General features: G+C 38.3%; 1 protein-coding gene across 1 annotated transcript; it reads left to right on the top strand.

The window, feature by feature from the left end:
• The first annotated feature begins 554 nt into the window (after positions 1 to 554).
• LOC131036620 (ent-kaurenoic acid oxidase 2-like) lies at positions 555 to 3,778 on the top strand. The gene is made up of 9 exons (XM_057968548.1): positions 555 to 793; positions 1,101 to 1,431; positions 1,719 to 1,868; positions 2,171 to 2,422; positions 2,518 to 2,604; positions 2,689 to 2,767; positions 3,105 to 3,211; positions 3,436 to 3,557; positions 3,688 to 3,778. Exons 1-9 carry the CDS (start codon positions 555 to 557, stop codon positions 3,776 to 3,778), a joined length of 1,458 nt encoding a protein of 485 aa, XP_057824531.1.
• The last annotated feature ends 15,440 nt before the right edge of the window (positions 3,779 to 19,218 follow it).

Consider the following 19,218-nt stretch of genomic DNA (forward strand, 5'->3'; position numbering starts at 1 on the left):
ACAAAAAGTGAACTAATTAAACAAGAACGATAATGAGTGCTCTTCCCTTATTACACAAATTTATTTACCAATTTACTACTTAATACATACAAGAAAACACAAATAAATAAATAAATCAATAAATTCAGTGGACATTATTGCTCACACGATGAAGCATCTCTCGAAAAATGAAAAAAATTCCAAGACAATAATGAAGATATTGATGCCACCATATATAAGCTTCTTTATATAAAGCGGACTGACATTATTGCCGTTGTTTAGATAAAATTGAATTAAAAAAACCAAGATCAACAACGACGTCTTCTAAAGGAAACAAAAGAGAAAACAAAACGAATGATCGATTACCTATTCAAAATTGAGCATATATATATGTTCTATGGCATATCTTCAGCTCCCCCATGCACTGCCATAAAACGAAAAGGACATTTATAGAATATAGAGAAACCAGATCCAACTTCATATATGACAAAGGCATTACCCACATTATAAACAATAGCAGAGAAACAGTGCACTCTTATTAGGTCTTTGTATATCATTACTAGAGGGCAGCATCTATGGATACATTGTGGTTGATAGGACTTGCAGTTACAGTTGGACTGTTCCCACCGCTCATATGGGTGTTGAGATCCTTCAATGAATGGAAATACTGTCACCAATATTCAACATCCAAAACTGCTAGAAAGCTTCCTCCGGGTCACATGGGATGGCCTATCATTGGAGAGCTGCTTGACTTCTTGTGGTGTTTCAAGTTCACCTTAAAGCCAGATGATTTCATTTGGAAGAGAAGAGCCAAGTAATAAATTGATCTCTTAGTTCTTATCATCCTTATGGCTGGTTTCAATACAATTTTCTGACTGTCACTACGCTGCTTCTGAATTTGATTGCGTGAGTATTTTTTACATCAACATTTCAGATCATATTTTATGATCCATCATCAGAATGATAAAGAGCATAAGAAGAAAAATGATAATAGATCATAGAATATGATCCGAAACATTGATATAAAAAACGCTCCTGCAATCAAATCCAGAAACAAATTATAAAAATCTACTAACTTTTAAATTGTCTGACTCTTCTTTTTCTCTTTTTTGGGTTGCAAGATATGGGGACACTGGAATTTACAGAACGCACTTATTTGGGTCACCTTCTATCATAACATGTTCTCCAGAGGCCAATAGATTTGTGACTGCAAGGGCGATAGAGGATGACACTTTTGCCCCTGGCTGGCCTTCTCCCGAGTTGATAGGGGTAAATTCAATTGCCATGGTTGAAGGACTGCAACACAAACGCATAAGACGTTATTTGATGGAAGCCGTCAATAGTCCAGAGTCATTGGCGAGGATATTTGTCAAATTACAGCCGTTATTCAAAGCAGCCCTTAAAAACTGGGCTCTCAAGGGTTCAATCACTGCTGCTGATGAAGCCAATCAGGTATAAATTTAAATGCATTTGTTGCTCATTAACGAGGGGTGGTCCATTCTTATGTCATCTTGGACATCGTAAATCAGATAATCAGGATTTCCCTCCGCCTCCCACTAGTGTTGTGGGATTACTCCCACCCCTTAAACAGCTCTATTATTATTTCTGTTATCTTGTTTCAAATGGAAGAGTGACCTTGTGACCTCTTATACTCTTTTTTTAGTATGTGTAGATATTCATAAATTAATAATGTTTCGTATGTGTAGATATTCATAAATTAATAATGTTTCGTATTGCAGTTGACATTCCACAACATATGTACACTGCTATTCAGCTATTCAAATGCCCCATTATTAGAAAAAATGGAAAGGATTTATAGAGGACTTCGAGGTGGAATCAGAGCTCAGCCCATTAATTTACCAGGCACTGCACTTCACCATGCCTTGAAGGTTCTGTTTCAAAATTTCAATATAATTTTTTTTTATTATAGATCTATAATGTAGAACTTTAGTCTCTCTTTCTCTATGGTTAAATTTGGATTGCACCTCGTGGTAGTTGGGGCGGATGAAGTTTACAACATACTTTCATACTTCTGGTATAAGAGATTCAAGCCTGCAAATCATAATTTATGCTATGAAAGAAGTGCATTTTTAGTGGTTCAGTCCAAACTAAGTAATATTCTTTTATTTTTTAAATTATGTATGCATGTAAATGGTTTATCACGATCTTCTAAGAAATTGTATATATGCAGTGTCGAAAGGAATTATCAAGTATACTATTGTCTGAAATGCATGATAGAAGAGTGAACAAGGAGAACTCTAAAGATGACTTCCTGCAAGTTTTGATGGATTCAGTGGATTCTAATGGTGATAAATTAAGTGAAGAAGAAATTTTGGATAACATTGTCTCTATAATTTTAGGGGGATATGCATCCACAGCTAACTCAATCACTTGGGCACTTTATTACTTAGCTAAGTACCCTGCTGTTCTTCAAAAACTTAAGGTGAGACATATGCACATTACATGCATGCTTTGCTTCTTTTCTGCACACTGTACTTATGCATTCATTACCTTTGCTTGTTTTTTTTGGCATCACAGGAGGAAAATGTTTCCATTAGATTAAAGAAAAAAGAGGATGAGATTCTGACATATGAGGATGTCAAGAGCATGGATTATACTTCAAAGGTTATCATTACAGACTTATTTGTAGAAAAAGAAATTAGTTAGAATTAGGTTGAACTTATACTGTAGGCTTTCTTGATGATGCAGGTGATTGATGAAGTCATTAGACTTGCCAACATATCAGCTTTTGTATTCCGTACTGCCTCAAAGGATGAAGAATTTAATGGTAATACTTCTACTTTGTAGCATGCATTTTAGAACATTTTAGAATAACTGTTAGTTTTACGATGAATGAAAAACTGTTAGTTTTACGATGAATGAAAGAAGAATTCAATGGTAATACTTCTAAACCCTTTTAATTTGTAGAATGCATTTTAGAATAAGTGTTAGTTTTATGATGAATGGAAGTCAATGGTAATGCTTCTAATGTATTTTAGAATAAATGTTAGTTTTATGATGAATGGAAGAAGAATTCAATGATAGTACTTTTAAATCTTGTATTTTAGAAATGTGTTAGTTTTATATTAATGATGAATGAAGGAAAAAAATCATATTTTTATCAGGTTATACCATTCCAAAAGGATGGAAGGTCATAGTATGGTTACGCGCTAATCATGTTGATCCTCAATATTATCACAATCCAATGGAGTTTAACCCTGATAGATGGGATGTAAGTGTTTTTATTACTTTTTTTTCTGAATAGATTTTAGTTCCTTCAAAAAGGGTCAAGGAATAATTAAGTTTGGAGTTTTTTCAAGAAAATAAATTTTTAAGGTTTTTTTAAGTTGTTTTTCAATAATTTATCAATTAAAAAAAATTATTTATATATTTTTATTTATAATTTGAATTTTTATTTAACAGTATTTTTAAATATTAAATCATTATATGATGTAGGGATTAATAGTCAAACTGGGAGTATACTACGTATTTGGTGGTGGTCCTAGACTTTGTCCTGGAAACAACCTTGTTAGAATGGAACTCTTCATGTTTTTACATCAAGTTTGCATTGACTACAAGTAATTTTAAAATACTTTACTATTAATTGATGATTATTTCATTTCACATGTATGTATTAACCATGAATTATTAGTTATAAATAACACATTTATTTTATTTAAGAATTATTCTTTTGTATTTGAAATCTAGGTGGGAGCTTTCAAATCCAAATGCAAGCATACATTTTTTGCCATATTCAAGAGCAATAGATGGTGTGAAAATGACATTTAGAGATATGTGAAAAAGAAGAAGATTATCTATATACCTTGAAAATCCTATGTCAATAAGTATCTCCATGTTCCATGGAAAGTGTTCCCTAGGACAGAAGGGAAAATATTAAATATTTGTATTATATGTCAAATTGTAGTTTGATTTTAAGCGGTAAAAATGTGTCAATGATAGGAATAATACAAAATAGATAAGGTTCCTTCCTCAACATCCATTTTTGGGGATTTTAATAGTCATGCTTTGGGTGCCTAAGGTTGGAAGGTGAAAGGTCATCCATTGAGTGGTTGTGGGTTAGATACCCACGTTGGAGCCATTTGAAACAAATTAATATTTTATTATGTCTTTTGGTTGTCCATTAACCTAGGTGTGGTTTTTTTAAGTGATTTTATGCCTCTTCTTTTGGGTTACCACTGTGATTTCCCTTCTATTGGTTTGCTATAAATTGAACACATGGCATAGTTGTTTAGTACAATTCATTTGTAGGTATCTAGGTGTTGTTGTGATTGTTAAGAGAAGTGAGATAAAGTGTATTATTGTATAGATGTCTCTATTCAAGATTAATAAAATACTTTCCCTCTTTCTTTTGTGGATTTTTTTCTCAAAAAGATTTCTCCATGTAAATCTAAAATCTCATCTGGTTGTTGATTTTTATACTGATGTTGAATGTTGAAATCGATTTCTTAAAGATGATTTGGTAATCTAATTTTTTAGATTTTTAATCACATAAAGAAGTTGATAATGCAAGATTTCTTCACCTTTTTTCAAATTTTGGTATCAGAGCTAACAATTTTGTTGAAAGGGGGACACCTTTTCTTTTAAGTGTTGAAGGCTTTTTTTTTTGCAATGGTAGATTTTGTTCAATTATCTTTTGAATATCTGTGAAGAATACTGTAAACCATGACTTTAATTTCTCACAAAAATATTGATAAATTAAATGGTGTTGGCTACAAGTTGTGGAAACTAAAGATGGAAGATCTTTTGGAAGAAAGAGATCAATTGTTAATGGTTTTACATGACACAAAGCCATCAATAATGATTGATGAAGATTGGAAAAAGTATAAAAGAAGGCACAAAGAAGTAATAGTGTCTGAATGATAAAAAATTTAAAATAATTCCTGTAGACACCCAAAATTGTCCAGTCTAATTAAATAAATATTTTATTTATTTAATTATCTAAGCTTAATTCTTCTATTAATTAAATAAATTGTTATTTATTTAATTAATTCATTTATCCTCTTCTAGCCTTATTTCTCATTTAAATAAATACATTTATTTATTTAAATTATCCTTTTCCTAAAATAAAAAAATATTTTATTTATTTAATTATCCCACTTCTTCTATTAATTAAATAAATATTTATTTATTTAATTAATTCATTAACCTTTTCTACCCATGACACATGTCATTCATCTCTTAATTCATACTCTACTTACCCCTTTCATTATTTTATTATTTCTTTTACCTACCCTCTAATCATAGCCGACCTCCTTTTACACCTCTCAATCTTATCCCTCCATTTCATATAGTGTCTTCTATATAAGGAGATGCCTCCTTCATTATCAAACCCTAATCATTTTTATTCTAATCATCTTTTATGCACTTGACTACTCTACGATCCTACTTGCAACCACATTCCGTTCTTTGTTGAGCTCTTGTGCACACATAAAATCTGAGAGCAAATATATCAAGCAAGATCAATGGAGATAGGAAGAATGGAGATCAAAACCCTATTGGACATGTGATGGTATAATCTTTGTGATTTCATTTGATTTGCATTGTCTTAGGTAATCTTCATATGTTATGGTGGATCTTTGTTGTTGTTAGGCTAGGGTTTTGTGGTTGAATTCATTTAGCCTTTCAATATCGTTAATTGTTATCCATTTTCACCATATACATTTTGGCACGCTCGGTGGGACTCTTGTCCCTTTTGCATTTAACATCCTTGTTGCAGATTTTGTGTTTTGAAGTTGCAGATCTGACATTTTCGGCAACATTTTGATATTTTCGCGTCTGCGTACTTTCGGATCGCATTTTTGATTTTCTGGCGCGTCTGCGACATCTGGAATCGCGTCTATGTTATCGGCAATATTTTATTTTTGCAGGTTTCGGGAATCGCGTTTGTGTTATTAAGTCGCGTCTGCGGTGCTTTTAGCCGCGTCTGTGTCCAGAGGTCGCGTCTGCGTTCTGGAGCCACGTCTGTGTCTCACAGAACCGCGTCTGTGTTGAGGGTAATCGTGTCTGTGTTCATCGGTTTCAAATTTTGGGTTTATTGATTTAGTTTTGGGTTTTGCATTTAAAGTTTCAGATCCGGTTTATTTGGAGCTAACATTTTCAGATCTAGCTCACGAAATTGGTGCAGCTTGTCTTGAAAGCAAAATCATTTGGTTGAAGGCCCCTATTTCACAAAGTCTTTTGGATCTAAAATTTACCTAACTTGTGTGCTTGCAGGAAGGGGTGATTATTTGAAACAATCCAAACTACTAATAAATCTTTGTTGCAGGTCCTTGGCAAGGGTTTTTGGATTTTTATTGTATGCCTTGTTTTCATAGATTAGCAAACACTTCAATTGGTGCACTAAAATTGAATCATTGTCTTTTGTGTCTTGAGCAATAGGCTCTTTTTGTTTAATCTTTAGAGGGCCTGTCTTCCCGTGTGGTCATTAGGACTACTAGTGAGAAGAGAACGACCCAAGTGGTAGCGAGGAAAACCCACCTCTTTCGAACCACTATAAACAACTGTATTCATGGTGAAAACTATGGATAACGTGTGTTGATTAGTTCATACCGACACTATGTCTCCCCATAAACCCGTTTGATCAGATTTATTTGATCATTTGTAGGGCGTAACCCCTACCGACTGGGAGCCTTCTGTATTTACAGAGCTGAAAGTGCCGCATGTATGGCCACACGAGCGGATGCCCTTACTAGCACCTTTTTGTTTTAGAATCCCAAATCCTTCTAGTTGTTGGGGCAAGAGGTCGGACCTCTGGTAGTGGCCCACACACATACGGTTCTTAGTAGAGATACAAAGTTCGCCATAGGGAGTTTTCGTGGGGACTGATGCTTGGCTGACCCGAGAAGTGAGTGCCGAGGGTGGAGCCAGTGAGGTCAAGCATCTAAGTATCCGCTCTGAATAGCGTAGCCTCGGGGGTAAAACCCCATGTGGGATCAACAACTATTGTCTTGGCCTGCCATAAGAATTGTGCTTGACTTATTTTGAACAATCAAACATTCAAGACTAAACAACAAAACATTGTGTCTTTTGTGTCTTCAAGTGTATGCAAAACATTTTTTACATCAAACAACACACTTTTCTTGGAGTCATTTTGAGTCTAAACACTTGCAAAAATTGAGTCCTCATCAACACTGTGTCCTCTTGTCACGAAAAACTGTCAAACAGTCAGATTTGGTTACAACAAAATGACTTCACAAATTGGAAAAGATTGCACAAATTTTGCAGAAATGAGTCTGTGTCTGACATAATAGCATCTGTGTTGTATAACAACGTCTGTGAAGGGCAGAAACGCGTATGTGTTTACAGAATCAACATTACACTTTGCAAAAAAAATCTCAGAAGTGCGTCTATGTTGAACAGAGCCACGTCTATGTCAAGAAACTGCGTCTGTGAAGTATACAGGCGCGTCTGTGTTCAGAATTGAAAAAACTTTTACAGTCCAGCAAACAAACACAGTCAGTTTTGGAATTCTTGAGCTTCCTAGGTCATTTCTCCAGGGTTTCATTTAGCATTCAACCTGTCTTTGGGTCTCACAAAGTCCATCATTGCTTCACATCTCACTTTACATTCACAATTGTCTAAACTTGAATCAAAAGGTCACTTGCTTGTCCTCACTATACTTTGTCAACACACTACATACAACAACACTTTGCTAAGTGGTCCCTCATCAAGGTTTCTTACCTTTGGGTCTCATTTGGTCTTACTTAGAGTCAAGGTCAACTTACCTCATCAAGAGAAACTATCTTCTCTTTGGAAGTCACACCTACTCTACTACATACATACTTGGTCTTACACTTTGGACATTACAAGTAAACCTCAGATTCATTTACATTCCATTCAACTCTTGGTCTTCCATACTTTTTCCATTTTCATCTAGTCTCACACATCTCGGTCAATACCTAGTTCATGGTTGAAACCCATCCTCAAAAATCTAGGAGAGAAACTAAAGAGGCTCAAGAGTCCGCAAACATGAGTTCTTATGAGTATGATAATGATATCTTTTTCAATTCCGATCATACTACATTACATGACATGGATGCCTATAGAAACATTCCAAATGTTGAGAACATGGACACTACAAACAACAATGATACACACAATGACAATATGGACAACTTTTCTGTACATTCAGCAGATGTGGAAGAATCCATTATGAATCCCCATTTCAATCGATTGGTTGAGGAAATAATGAGGAGGGATAGACAATACTTCTTACAAATGATGGCACAAAGTGGAGCCAAGATACCTCATGATTTTGACATGTCTCAAATAATGGAAAATTGACCTTTGCAACAACCTCACTCCAACATGGATCAAAGAAGGCCTAATAGTGGAGGCAATAGAGGACCACATATGGTACCTGAATCACCATCATCTTTGTTTCAAAAACCAGAGGTCCCATATACACATGGTCAAGCATATGATACTCACCTTCGCAGACCATTATGGAAGTCTTATGCAGAAAGATATGCTCAATCACATACCAATGCTAAGGATCAACCACCAAAGCAATTGGATATTCAAAGGCATGCTCAAAATTTGGACACAAGGAAACCCCGTGTCAGATTTGGGGGCAAAACATTAGAACATGACATGCCTGTAGAGTATGGTATACATGGACAAAATAGATATGGCGTTCCTCAACATGAATCTATACCAAGTGGTCCATATACGCAGCATCACTATAGACCTCCTCCATATGAACATGTGTATGATCAATATCATCCATATATGCAACATGCTCCTCCTCCAATTGGTGCCTCAAGCATAGGGTATGGTCCAAGAAGTCGATCTCCACCTAAGAGCAATTTGGAGCAACAAATTAGGGACTTACAAAAGAAAATGGAGGACATAAATACACCGAAGCCAACATACACAATGAGAGGCATATGTCCTTATCCATTTGACAAAAGCATTCGAATGCCTCCTTTTCCTACACACTTTGTGATGCCTAAATTTGATAAGTATAGAGGAAAAGGAGATCCTAAGGCACACATAAGACAGTTTTTCACAGCTTGCATTGAGGTAGCAGCAGAAGAGACATATTTGATGAGATTATTCCCACAGGGCCTAGGTGATCAAGCTATGGAATGGTTCTCCCAACTTCCACCTGGAATTAAGTCATGGGGTGACTTAGCAGAGGCAATTATTCAACATTTCTCCTACAACATAGAGACAGACATATCAGCCACTACTTTGTGCAATACTAAGCAAAGGGATGGAGAATCTTTTGCATCATTTTTACAAAGATGGAGAAATCTAGCCAGTAGATGCTCTTGTGAAATTCCACAAAAACAAATGGTAGAAATGTTCACCCAAAATGTTAACAAAGAGATTGGCTATGACTTAAGGAAAGCTTGTTTGTCCACCTTCAAGGACGTTATTGAAAAAGGCTCAGCGAAAGAAAAGGTCCTAATTGAACAAGGAGTAATTAAGATATTCAAGGAAAACAAAGATGACTTTAAGGGAAAAGACAAGCCGAGATTTTGGAACAAACACAAGAACACAGTCAATGATGGTGTTGTTGACGCCAACACAGTGTGACCCAAATTCATCTTTTCAGGATCAAGTTCTACAAACAATCAAGTGAATACTCAAACAACTTCCAAATCATGAAGGAAGTACACTCCCTTGGGAGAACCACTTGAGTCAGTTTTCAAAAAGGTAGTGGCAAACAAGGTAATCACAGTTCCAGATTTTCCTCCATATGAACCGAAGGTCAAACCAAATTGGTGGAATGATGATGAGTATTGTGAATTTCATAAGAGCAAGGGTCATAAGATAGGAAATTGTCATCGACTGAAGAACATCATACAAGATCTCATTGATAGAGGTGATATTGAGATTGAGGGACACTTGTCTAATCAAGAACATGAGATGTTTAAGGAACCATTCCCAAAACATGACAAGGGAAAAGCTAAAGCCACAGAGGACCAAACCAACTATACCAGAGCATCCTACAACTATGATTCAACTATCAATCACATCTCGATGGACAATTATTTCTCTACCATTATCATCAAGGACAAAACGTCTGAGAATTCTACCCGGAGACCTAGGATTGTCCTAAAAGGTGTTGGATCTTCTTCTGAATCTACCTATGAATGTCATGTCACAACCCGTCGAGGTAAATTCACTTTACAAGGTGCTCTAGCCAAGAACACCGCCTCCTCATCAACCAAACCTGAGTATGACCTTGTAGAACAGCTAGGGAAGACACCCACACTCATCTCCATCGTTGAGCTCTTACGCATATCCCCCGCTCATAAATCCATTCTTGACAAAATCTTGAGAGATACTACCGTTCCTACTGATCTGAACGTGGACTAGTTTCAAGCCATGGTCGGATACCTTTCCATTCCACATTCACTTACATTCACAGAAGCCGATGACGCCTTTGTAAGTCAGGCACATAATGCACTGCTACACGTTGAAGCCTTCATACACAAACATCGAATAAAATGAGTCCTGATAGATGGAGGAGCAGGTCTAAACATTTGTACATTGAGCACTATTAAACAATTGGGATATTCTGATAAAGCTGTGAATTCTACAAATCAAATCACCATCAAGGCATATGACGATGAAGAGCATTCCTGCAAGGGAACAGTCACCTTACCTCTCAGAGTTGGGCCAGTTACGAAGGATGTGGTTTGTCAAGTCTTGGATCTAGATCTCACTTATAACATATTGCTAGGACGTCCTTGGATTCATGAAATGAAGGCAGTCCCATCTACATATCACCAATGCATTAAGTTTCCTCACAATGGAGTGGAGGTAACAGTTAACGACGATCCTAATCCGTTCATATACTGCAATAACCTGAGATCAAAAACTGAGACCATCATTCCTAGTAATCACGAAGTTGTTCCTTCTTCGGCATACATTGATCCTGAGTCATTAAAACCTTCGACATCAAAACTAGGTGAGCTTAAAGGCAAGTTTCAAGACAAAGGCATGGGGGAATACACTTTAAGTTAGACCATGTACCTACGACAAGTCATGAGTTCCCCAAAAGAATATGGAAGACCACATCCTAAGAAGCAAATATCCATCATGATACTCAAATGGGACCCTACTACCTTTCAAAGATGGGGTGAACTGGAAGAGGAAGATTTATACAAAATGCTTTACAAAGACATTGAAGATGACACACAAGATCACATCAGTCTACCATGTGAGAAATATGGCAAAGGCTTCAAGATTCTACAAAAATTTGGGTATGATGGAAAAATCCCTCTTGGGTTACGAAAGGAAGGCATCATTGAACCTTTACAACCTGAATTGACATTCAAAAAGGAACACTCGAAGGGACTTGGTTTCTCGACTTCCAAGGTCCACACTCAAAGGGCAGAAGAAGCCTTACAAATCAAAGCTCCCAAAATTCAACAAGAGGATCGCTATTCCACAGACTCCAATGAATGGGAATGGGGTTCAAACAAGTCCTCCAGTGACTACGAGCTCATCGAGACATTCAGAGAGCTAGATGAACCCACAGAAGAAGAGGAATTTTATAACAAGTTTAGAGTTGGTCAAGAAATAACCCATGAGGATTCCATACAGTCCTTGTCTCAAGGTCCTAGGTTGAAACCACATAGGATGAGAACACTTGTCCCAGAATGCGCTACTAGTGATGATAATTTGGATTCGCTCACGATTGAGACTGATGAGGAGAGTGCCATCGATGACCTCGATAATTACCTTGACATACCCGAATATAACTTCATCTTCACTCTTAGCCTCGCTAACTTCGAAGACATTGAAGGCCTTCCCCTTATTCACCACCAATTCATTGACTGGGATCATGAAGGATCTGCATAGTTTGACACATTCCAAAATGATGAAGCTTTTATTGACTATCTGGGCATACGAGATGATCTTCCTCCTGGGGACCATAAAGCGGGATACACTATAGAACTCAACAACGTGGCATATTTTGGTGAGGGTGTCGGACCTTCCAGTCGCAAAAATGTGAAAATAAGAACAAACCAAGGGTCTTATGGCGAAAACCACATTGTGGCGCTGTCTGACCCCAAAAAAGTAAAAAGAAAGGACGTATCTGAGGGCGAAAACCTCTTCGAGGCACCCGAAGAAGGAAGGCTCGACATTCTCCCAGAATCATATGAGGAAAAGTCATCCATGTTGGTAGAGGAGACTATCAAAAAAAACATTGGTACAAAAGAGGTTCCACACAACATATTCCTGGCTCAATCATTGACAGAGTCAGAAAGGTCAAAATTCATAAGTTTCTTCAAAGAACGACAAATCAACTTTGCCTGGTCATACGCTGATATGCCTGGATTAGATCCGGATTTGGTAATGCATCATTTGATAGTTAAACCGGGGGCAAAACCAGTGAAACAGAAATTAAGAAAGATGCATCCACAGGTGGCATTACTAGTCAAAGCAGAACTTGAGAAATTATTGGATGTCGGATTCATACGCCCAATTGATTATCCTGAATGGATCTCCAACTTAGTGCCTGTCAGTAAACCAGATCGTAGCATCAGAATATGTACAGATTTCAGATACATCAACGAAGCTTGTCCAAAGGATGACTTCCCATTACCAAATATTGACTTGATTGTTGATCTCACAGCAGGTCATGAAATGTTATCATTAATGGATGGATTCTCTGGTTATAATCAAACAAGGATCGTGCCTGAGGATCAATACAAAACATCATTCACTTGTCCTTGGGGAACTTTTTGTTGGAATGTCATGCCCTTCGGGCTAAAAAATGCAGGTGCTACATATCAAAGAGCCATGACTACTATCTTTCATGATCTCATGCACGTAACCATGGAAGATTATGTTGACGACCTCTTGGGCAAATCAATAGACAAAAATACACATTTGGACATACTTTCAGTCATCTTTGATTGGTTGGAAAAATACAAAGTAAGATTAAACCCCAAGAAATGTGTCTTTGGAGTAACCTCCGGGAAGCTCCTAGGATTCATTGTATCCAAAAGAGGAATCAAAGTTGATCCAGCAAAATTCAAGGCCATCTTGGAGATGCAACCACCAAGAAATATCAGTCAACTTTGATCCTTACAAGGCAGACTCTAGTCCATACGAAGATTCATAGCACAACTTGCAGATAAGTGTAATCCTTTTCAGCCCCTGCTACATAAAAACATCACATTCAAATGGGATGATAACTGTCAACAGGCTTTCCAGATGCTCTAAGATTATCTTCTAAATCTGCCAGTTTTGATGCCACCAATTCCAGATCAACCTCTGTTACTGTGTATGGTGAAAATGGATAACAATAATAACAATATTAAAAGGCTAAATGAATTCAACCACCAAACCCTAGCCTAACAATGAACAAAGATCCACCATAACATAGGAAGATTACCTAAGACAATGCAAATCAAATGAAATCACAAAGATTATACCATCACATGTCCAATAGGGTTTTGATCTCCATTCTTCCTATCTCCATTGATCTTGCTTGATATATTTGCTCTCAGATTTTTATATGCACAAGAGCTCAACAAAGAACGGAATGTGGTTGCAAGTAGGATCGTAGTGTAGCCAAGTACTCCAAAATCAGTCATTAGGGTTTGACAATGAAGAAAGCATCTCCTTAAATAGAAGACACAATATGAAATGGAGGGATAAGATTGAGAGGTGTAAAAAGAGAGGTCGGCTAGGATTAGAGGGTAGGTATAAGAAATACCAAAATAATGAAAGAGGTAGGTAGCGTATGAATTAAGAGATGAATGACATGTGTCATGTGTAGAAAAAGCTAATGAATTAATTAAATAAATAAAGATTTATTTAATTAATAGAAGAAGTAGGACAATTAAATAAATAAAATATTTATTTAATTTAGGAAAGGGATAATTTAAATAAATAAATGTATTTATTTAAATGAGAAATAAGGCTAGAAGAGGATAAATGAATTAATTAAATAAATAAAGATTTATTTAATTAATAGAAGAATTAGGCTTAGATAATTAAATAAATAAAATATTTATTTAATTAGACATGACAATTTTGAGTGTCTACAGTTACTATACATATCAGCTACTCCAACAGCACTGGGGGTACTCTTAGCACAACAAATTGCTGAGGGCAAGGAAAAAGCAGCATACTATATCAGTCGCACATTGGTAGGATATGAGCTAAATTACACACCAATTGAGCGTGCATGTCTCACCGTGGTCTTTACTTCGTAGAAATTATGACATTACATGCTCACTCATAAGACCAAGTTGGTTGCAAGGATAGACCCATTGAAATACCTTCTCAATAAAGCAACACTTACTGGGCGACTGACAAAATGGGTAATGATCCTGAGTGAATTCGACATCGAGTATGTGGACAGAAAAGCAATAAAAGGACAAGCCATTGCAGATCAATTAGCAGACGCTCCCGTGATTGATGATGTTCCTCTAAGTTCAGAATTTCCAGATGAATCTATTTTGACAATGTCACATGCAAAGCCATGGCAATTGTACTTTGATGGCTCATACACACAGCATGGGGCAGGAGCTGGCATCCTCTTTATAACTCCTCAAGGGGATTCTATACCAAAATCATACCGCTTATCATTTCCTTGCACTAACAATATAGCGGAATATGAGGCATTAACAACTGGATTATGGATCGCAGTTCAGTGGAAGATCCAGGAACTTCGTGTTTTGGGGACTCTCAACTTGTAATCCATCAAATAACTGATGATTACCAAACAAAAGATGAAAAATTAATGCCTTACAAACAAATGGTGGATGACCTGAAACAACACTTCACCAAGATAGATTTTGAGCAGATACCAAGAGAGTAAAATCGCACCGCAGATGCCATGGCTACAATTGCTTCACTGATCGATCTACCTCCAAATGAGACCCGCTATGAGTTCTTGGTGGATAACCTTTTGGTTCCTTCATATGAAATCATTCCTACTGAGATGATATGTGTTGTCGGTCCCAAGTCCCAGTTATATGGTTCCATTTTCACATACCTTCATGGCAATACCCTACCTCTTGATCTATCAAATAACCAACGTCGCACTTTCATTCGCCAATCCTCTCGATATGTCATTTTAGTTGATATCCTATACCGGCGAGGTCTAGATGGCACTCTTCTTAGATGTTTAGAAAGCGACGAAGCTCAGATTGCGTTACGTGAAGTACATGAAGGGATATGTGGTCCACATGCTAGTGGTCCTACCTTGGCCAAGAAACTCATCAGGACTGGATATTACTGGCCCAATATGGAAAAGGACTCATATCAGTTTGTCAAGAAATGTAAGCAATGTCAAATTCATGGAGACCTCATACACGCGCCAGCATAAGAACTTCAACCAATTGCGTCTCCTTGGCCCTTTTGTCAGTGGGGACTCGATCTCATAGGCAAGATTCACCCTCCTTCTTCCAATGGTCATAAATTCATTATCACTGCCACAGAGTATTTCACAAAATGGATTGAAGCTGTGCCTCTCACACAAGTCACGGGAAAATAGATTGCTACATTCATCCTCAACTATATCATTTGCCGATACGGTATTCCTGTTTCCATTATCACTGATAACGAGCGTCTCTTCAAAAATTAGGATGTTCGTGAACTCTGTGACCGCTTCCATATTTCCCATCATTTCTCCACACCATATTACCCCCAAGGTAATGGTCAAGCTGAGGTGTCTAATAAAACAATCCTTAAAATCCTAAAGAAGACAGTTGATGATGCTGGCCGTAATTGGCATATCCAACTTAATCCTGCACTTTGGGCCTACCGCACAAGTGTCTACACACCTATAAGAGCTACACCCTATTCACTTGTCTACGACACTGAAGCCATCTTGCCTATTGAGGTCAAACTACCCTCTTTACGGGTCTCTTTGCAAAACATCATCAGTGATGAAGACTATAGGGTCTCTCGCTTACAAGAGCTAGAATTACTGGATGAACGAAGACAAACTGCTTTTAATCATCTCAAGGCTTACCAACAACGAATGAGTCACAACTACAATCACAAGGTCAAGCCTTGCACATTTGAGGTAGGTGATTTGGTTCTCAGAGAAAATCCCAAAAATCAGCAAGACAGAGAGAAGAAGAGCAAGTTCGAACCAAATTGGCTTGGTCCTTACATCATTACAGCAGCATATGGATCTGGGGCATATCAGCTCTCAACTACAGAAGGTGAACCATTGGAAGATCCTATCAACAACATGCACCTTCGCAGGTTCTACACATAGCTCTTCAGAGTATCCTAATTTCAAAAAATACAAAAAAATTAAAAAATAAAAAAAAAATACAAAAAAAATTATAAAACAACAAAATCATTACTTGGTGAAAACCTGGCAAATAGGCGCCTTGTGACACAAAAATAAAATAAAATTGCAAATCGAAAAAATTAAGAAAAACATTTCGTCCAATGGTGAAAACCACTTCGGTGGCGCCCTGGGCAAGTACCATGGTGAAAACTGGGTCACCAGCGCCATGTGTAGAGACATTGCTCCTCCCTCCTTCAGGATTCACTTTCATCACTTCACTTTCCACACACTCATGACCAATTCATCCATAATAAACTTACCCATTCCCATCATGGCTTGTTATTGATCTACCTAAGATTGGTTAGCCATTCATAATAAACCCCCTTTTCACTCCCTTTCCATCCATAATAAATCAGATCCTATCTGTGGCTAAGGCAAATCCTACGTCTAGTGATGGGTGTGGAACTGAGAACATCACATGTTTCGAGGAGTATAGTTTATTCCAGCTTCCTTCAGTCTATCCGCGCACAATCCATAATAAAGCAGCATCTGCATCACAGATCCGTAATAAAGTTTCATCTTCTCCACAATAAAGTATCAGTTTCATGGATTCAGTCAGTTTTAGATGAGACACAGCAGCAACAATGGGCTTCAACAAAATCAAATCTTTCAACAGACTCAAACAACATATGGTTCAGTGCTATCTATCCTTTCTGTGAAAGTAAGCATTGTGACCACAATCAAATAAGACTTATACAAGTGACAAGAGACATTAAATTTGAGGACTATAGTGGATGTTGGTGTCGAGTCTTGGTTTTCTTTTGATTTTATCTTTTGGTGACATGTCTTTTAGCTTTTCCGGGATGTCTCTGACTAGAGATTCTATCTCGAGGATGTCTTTGACTAGAAAGGCAAGGATGGGGTATCGTCACCTATTTTTCTTTGCTGTCTGTGGATTGTCTCTTAGTAATGCTATGACTTGTCCAAGGATATGAGGACACTGTGAGTCTAGTGTGAACTGGGGCATTCCTTGTTTGTGACTGTCTTATCTCCATGCAAACAGGTACAATGACTTTCTGGGTCGAACGTATGCCTCGATTGTCATAACCTATTTGCCATAATAAAGCTCAATGATGATAACACACAAGAAGCTCTTTCACTTTCATATCTTCTGTCTTCCATCCCCCTTTCTTGATTGACTTCCATTGTCCTTCTTGAGTCCGCCTAGCCTGCTATCACATGACTGAGTATAATGACACACCAAAAACATTTGCATTTCATGTAGTTGCACCTGCATTACCACATATTAAGCATTTCATACATACATATAGATATCACAACTGCATCACATCCTGCACACAACACCTGTTAGCACATTTTATATTCTCATCATGTAAATAATTATTTGCATTATCATATTCATCTGCATTTCATACATTCACATTTGCATCATGCATACACATATAAAACATAAAAGAACAAAAATATTGCATTGCATCATGTACATATTTGCATCCATATCATAAGCATCACATAAAACAAACATCACATAAGAATATCTCATCACATAGGTACACATGCATATAGCTGCCGCAAAGATGAATCATCTCATATATATATATATAAAGTGTCATGATACAATGATGTCAAAATCATATGGCTACAATCACCCGAAGGTGTCTACATCATCATACACAAACGGTACAATATTGATACATAGGGAGCCCTCTATGGCTATGATGAACTCCCTCCCTCGGAGCCGCTTGGCCTCGATGGAATCTGAGCCCCTTAAGGACCCGCCCCAGGATCATCCCTCCTGTCCCCTCTATCTGGTGGTGGTGGAGGACCCATAACCCCACCACTAGATGCCTATCTCCTCTGGCTCCCTCCCGTAGCTATCACTATCCGCGATGGTCTATGGAAGCTCCTCGCCCGCTGATCCGCTGGCACTGCACCATAATAGAGATCCCGCCAGTAGGCAATCTCCTCCCCGACCCACAGAACATAGGCATATCTGGCCCCTGTGTCCTTTGCTGCCTGCCTCCCAGCCCTCAGTGTTGTCTCAGCCTCTGTGTAGCGCTGAATGACCTAGTCTCGCTCCCGCTCTATATCTCGGAGCCACCTCCTGAGCCTATCCCTCTCCCTCTCCAACTTCTGGATCTCATCTGCCTGTCCCTGACAGATCTCCCTTAGCTCCATCAACTCATCCTCCTCTGCCTCAGCCCCCTGTGGCTCCCCTTGTACGGGCGCTTGCCCCTGTTCCTATGCCTGTATTGATACCTGTACTGGTATCTGTCCCTGTACCTGTCCTTGTACCTGCACCTTTCTGGGACCCTGTGTTGCTGGCACCTATAGAGGCAATCCACCACAACCCCTCACCACCCAAGCCTGCCTATCCTCTCCACCATCCCTCCGCGGTGCAATCCTCCTCTCTCCAACTGCTCCCCTCCTCCTCCGTCGACCTCTGCCACCATCAGCTCCATCATCATCATCATCCCCACCACCATCTCCATCTAATAGCTCTCCCGAATCCGTCAGGCATGGGAATGGATGCTCGACCCAGTATGTTGTGTACTCGACATCCATGCTGACATCCTCAGTCTCTGGGAACATGTCCCAGGGTAGGGGCATCATCTCTACCAGCTGCGTAACAACTTGATCATATGATAATAGGGGCCCAAACTACGCTTGATCTCTCACAGTCCATGCATACATGCCTGAACCCCGTGGCATCCGCTGAATCCTGCCAAACTGCCTTCCAACCCTGTCCACTAGCTGCCTCTCCAACACATAGGGCATCTGCCCAATCAGGTACCTGCTCCGGAAGGTGTAGGGAAGCTCTACCGCATCATCCTCCCATTGCTCACATCCCAGGTATGGCCTCCATATGACCATGTCCATATCATCAATCACCCGTCGCTAGTGCTCTAGCCTGCCAATCCGTGGCTGCGACGTGATCATGTCATACAAGTGAACAAAACTGCGTCTGTGAC

This window comes from Cryptomeria japonica, chromosome 1, assembly GCF_030272615.1.
Source record: "Cryptomeria japonica chromosome 1, Sugi_1.0, whole genome shotgun sequence".
Classification (NCBI taxonomy): domain Eukaryota; kingdom Viridiplantae; phylum Streptophyta; class Pinopsida; order Cupressales; family Cupressaceae; genus Cryptomeria; species Cryptomeria japonica.

What these genes read in the sequence shown, in the direction of transcription:
- LOC131036620 (XM_057968548.1), top strand. Translation starts at nt 555, where the DNA reads ATGGATACATTGTGGTTGATAGGACTTGCAGTTACAGTTGGACTGTTC. An exon ending in CTGCTGATGAAGCCAATCAG is followed by an intron (nt 1,432 to 1,718) that starts GTATAAATTTAA and finishes TTCGTATTGCAG; the next exon opens with TTGACATTCCACAACATATG. An exon ending in CTGTTCTTCAAAAACTTAAG is followed by an intron (nt 2,423 to 2,517) that starts GTGAGACATATG and finishes TTGGCATCACAG; the next exon opens with GAGGAAAATGTTTCCATTAG.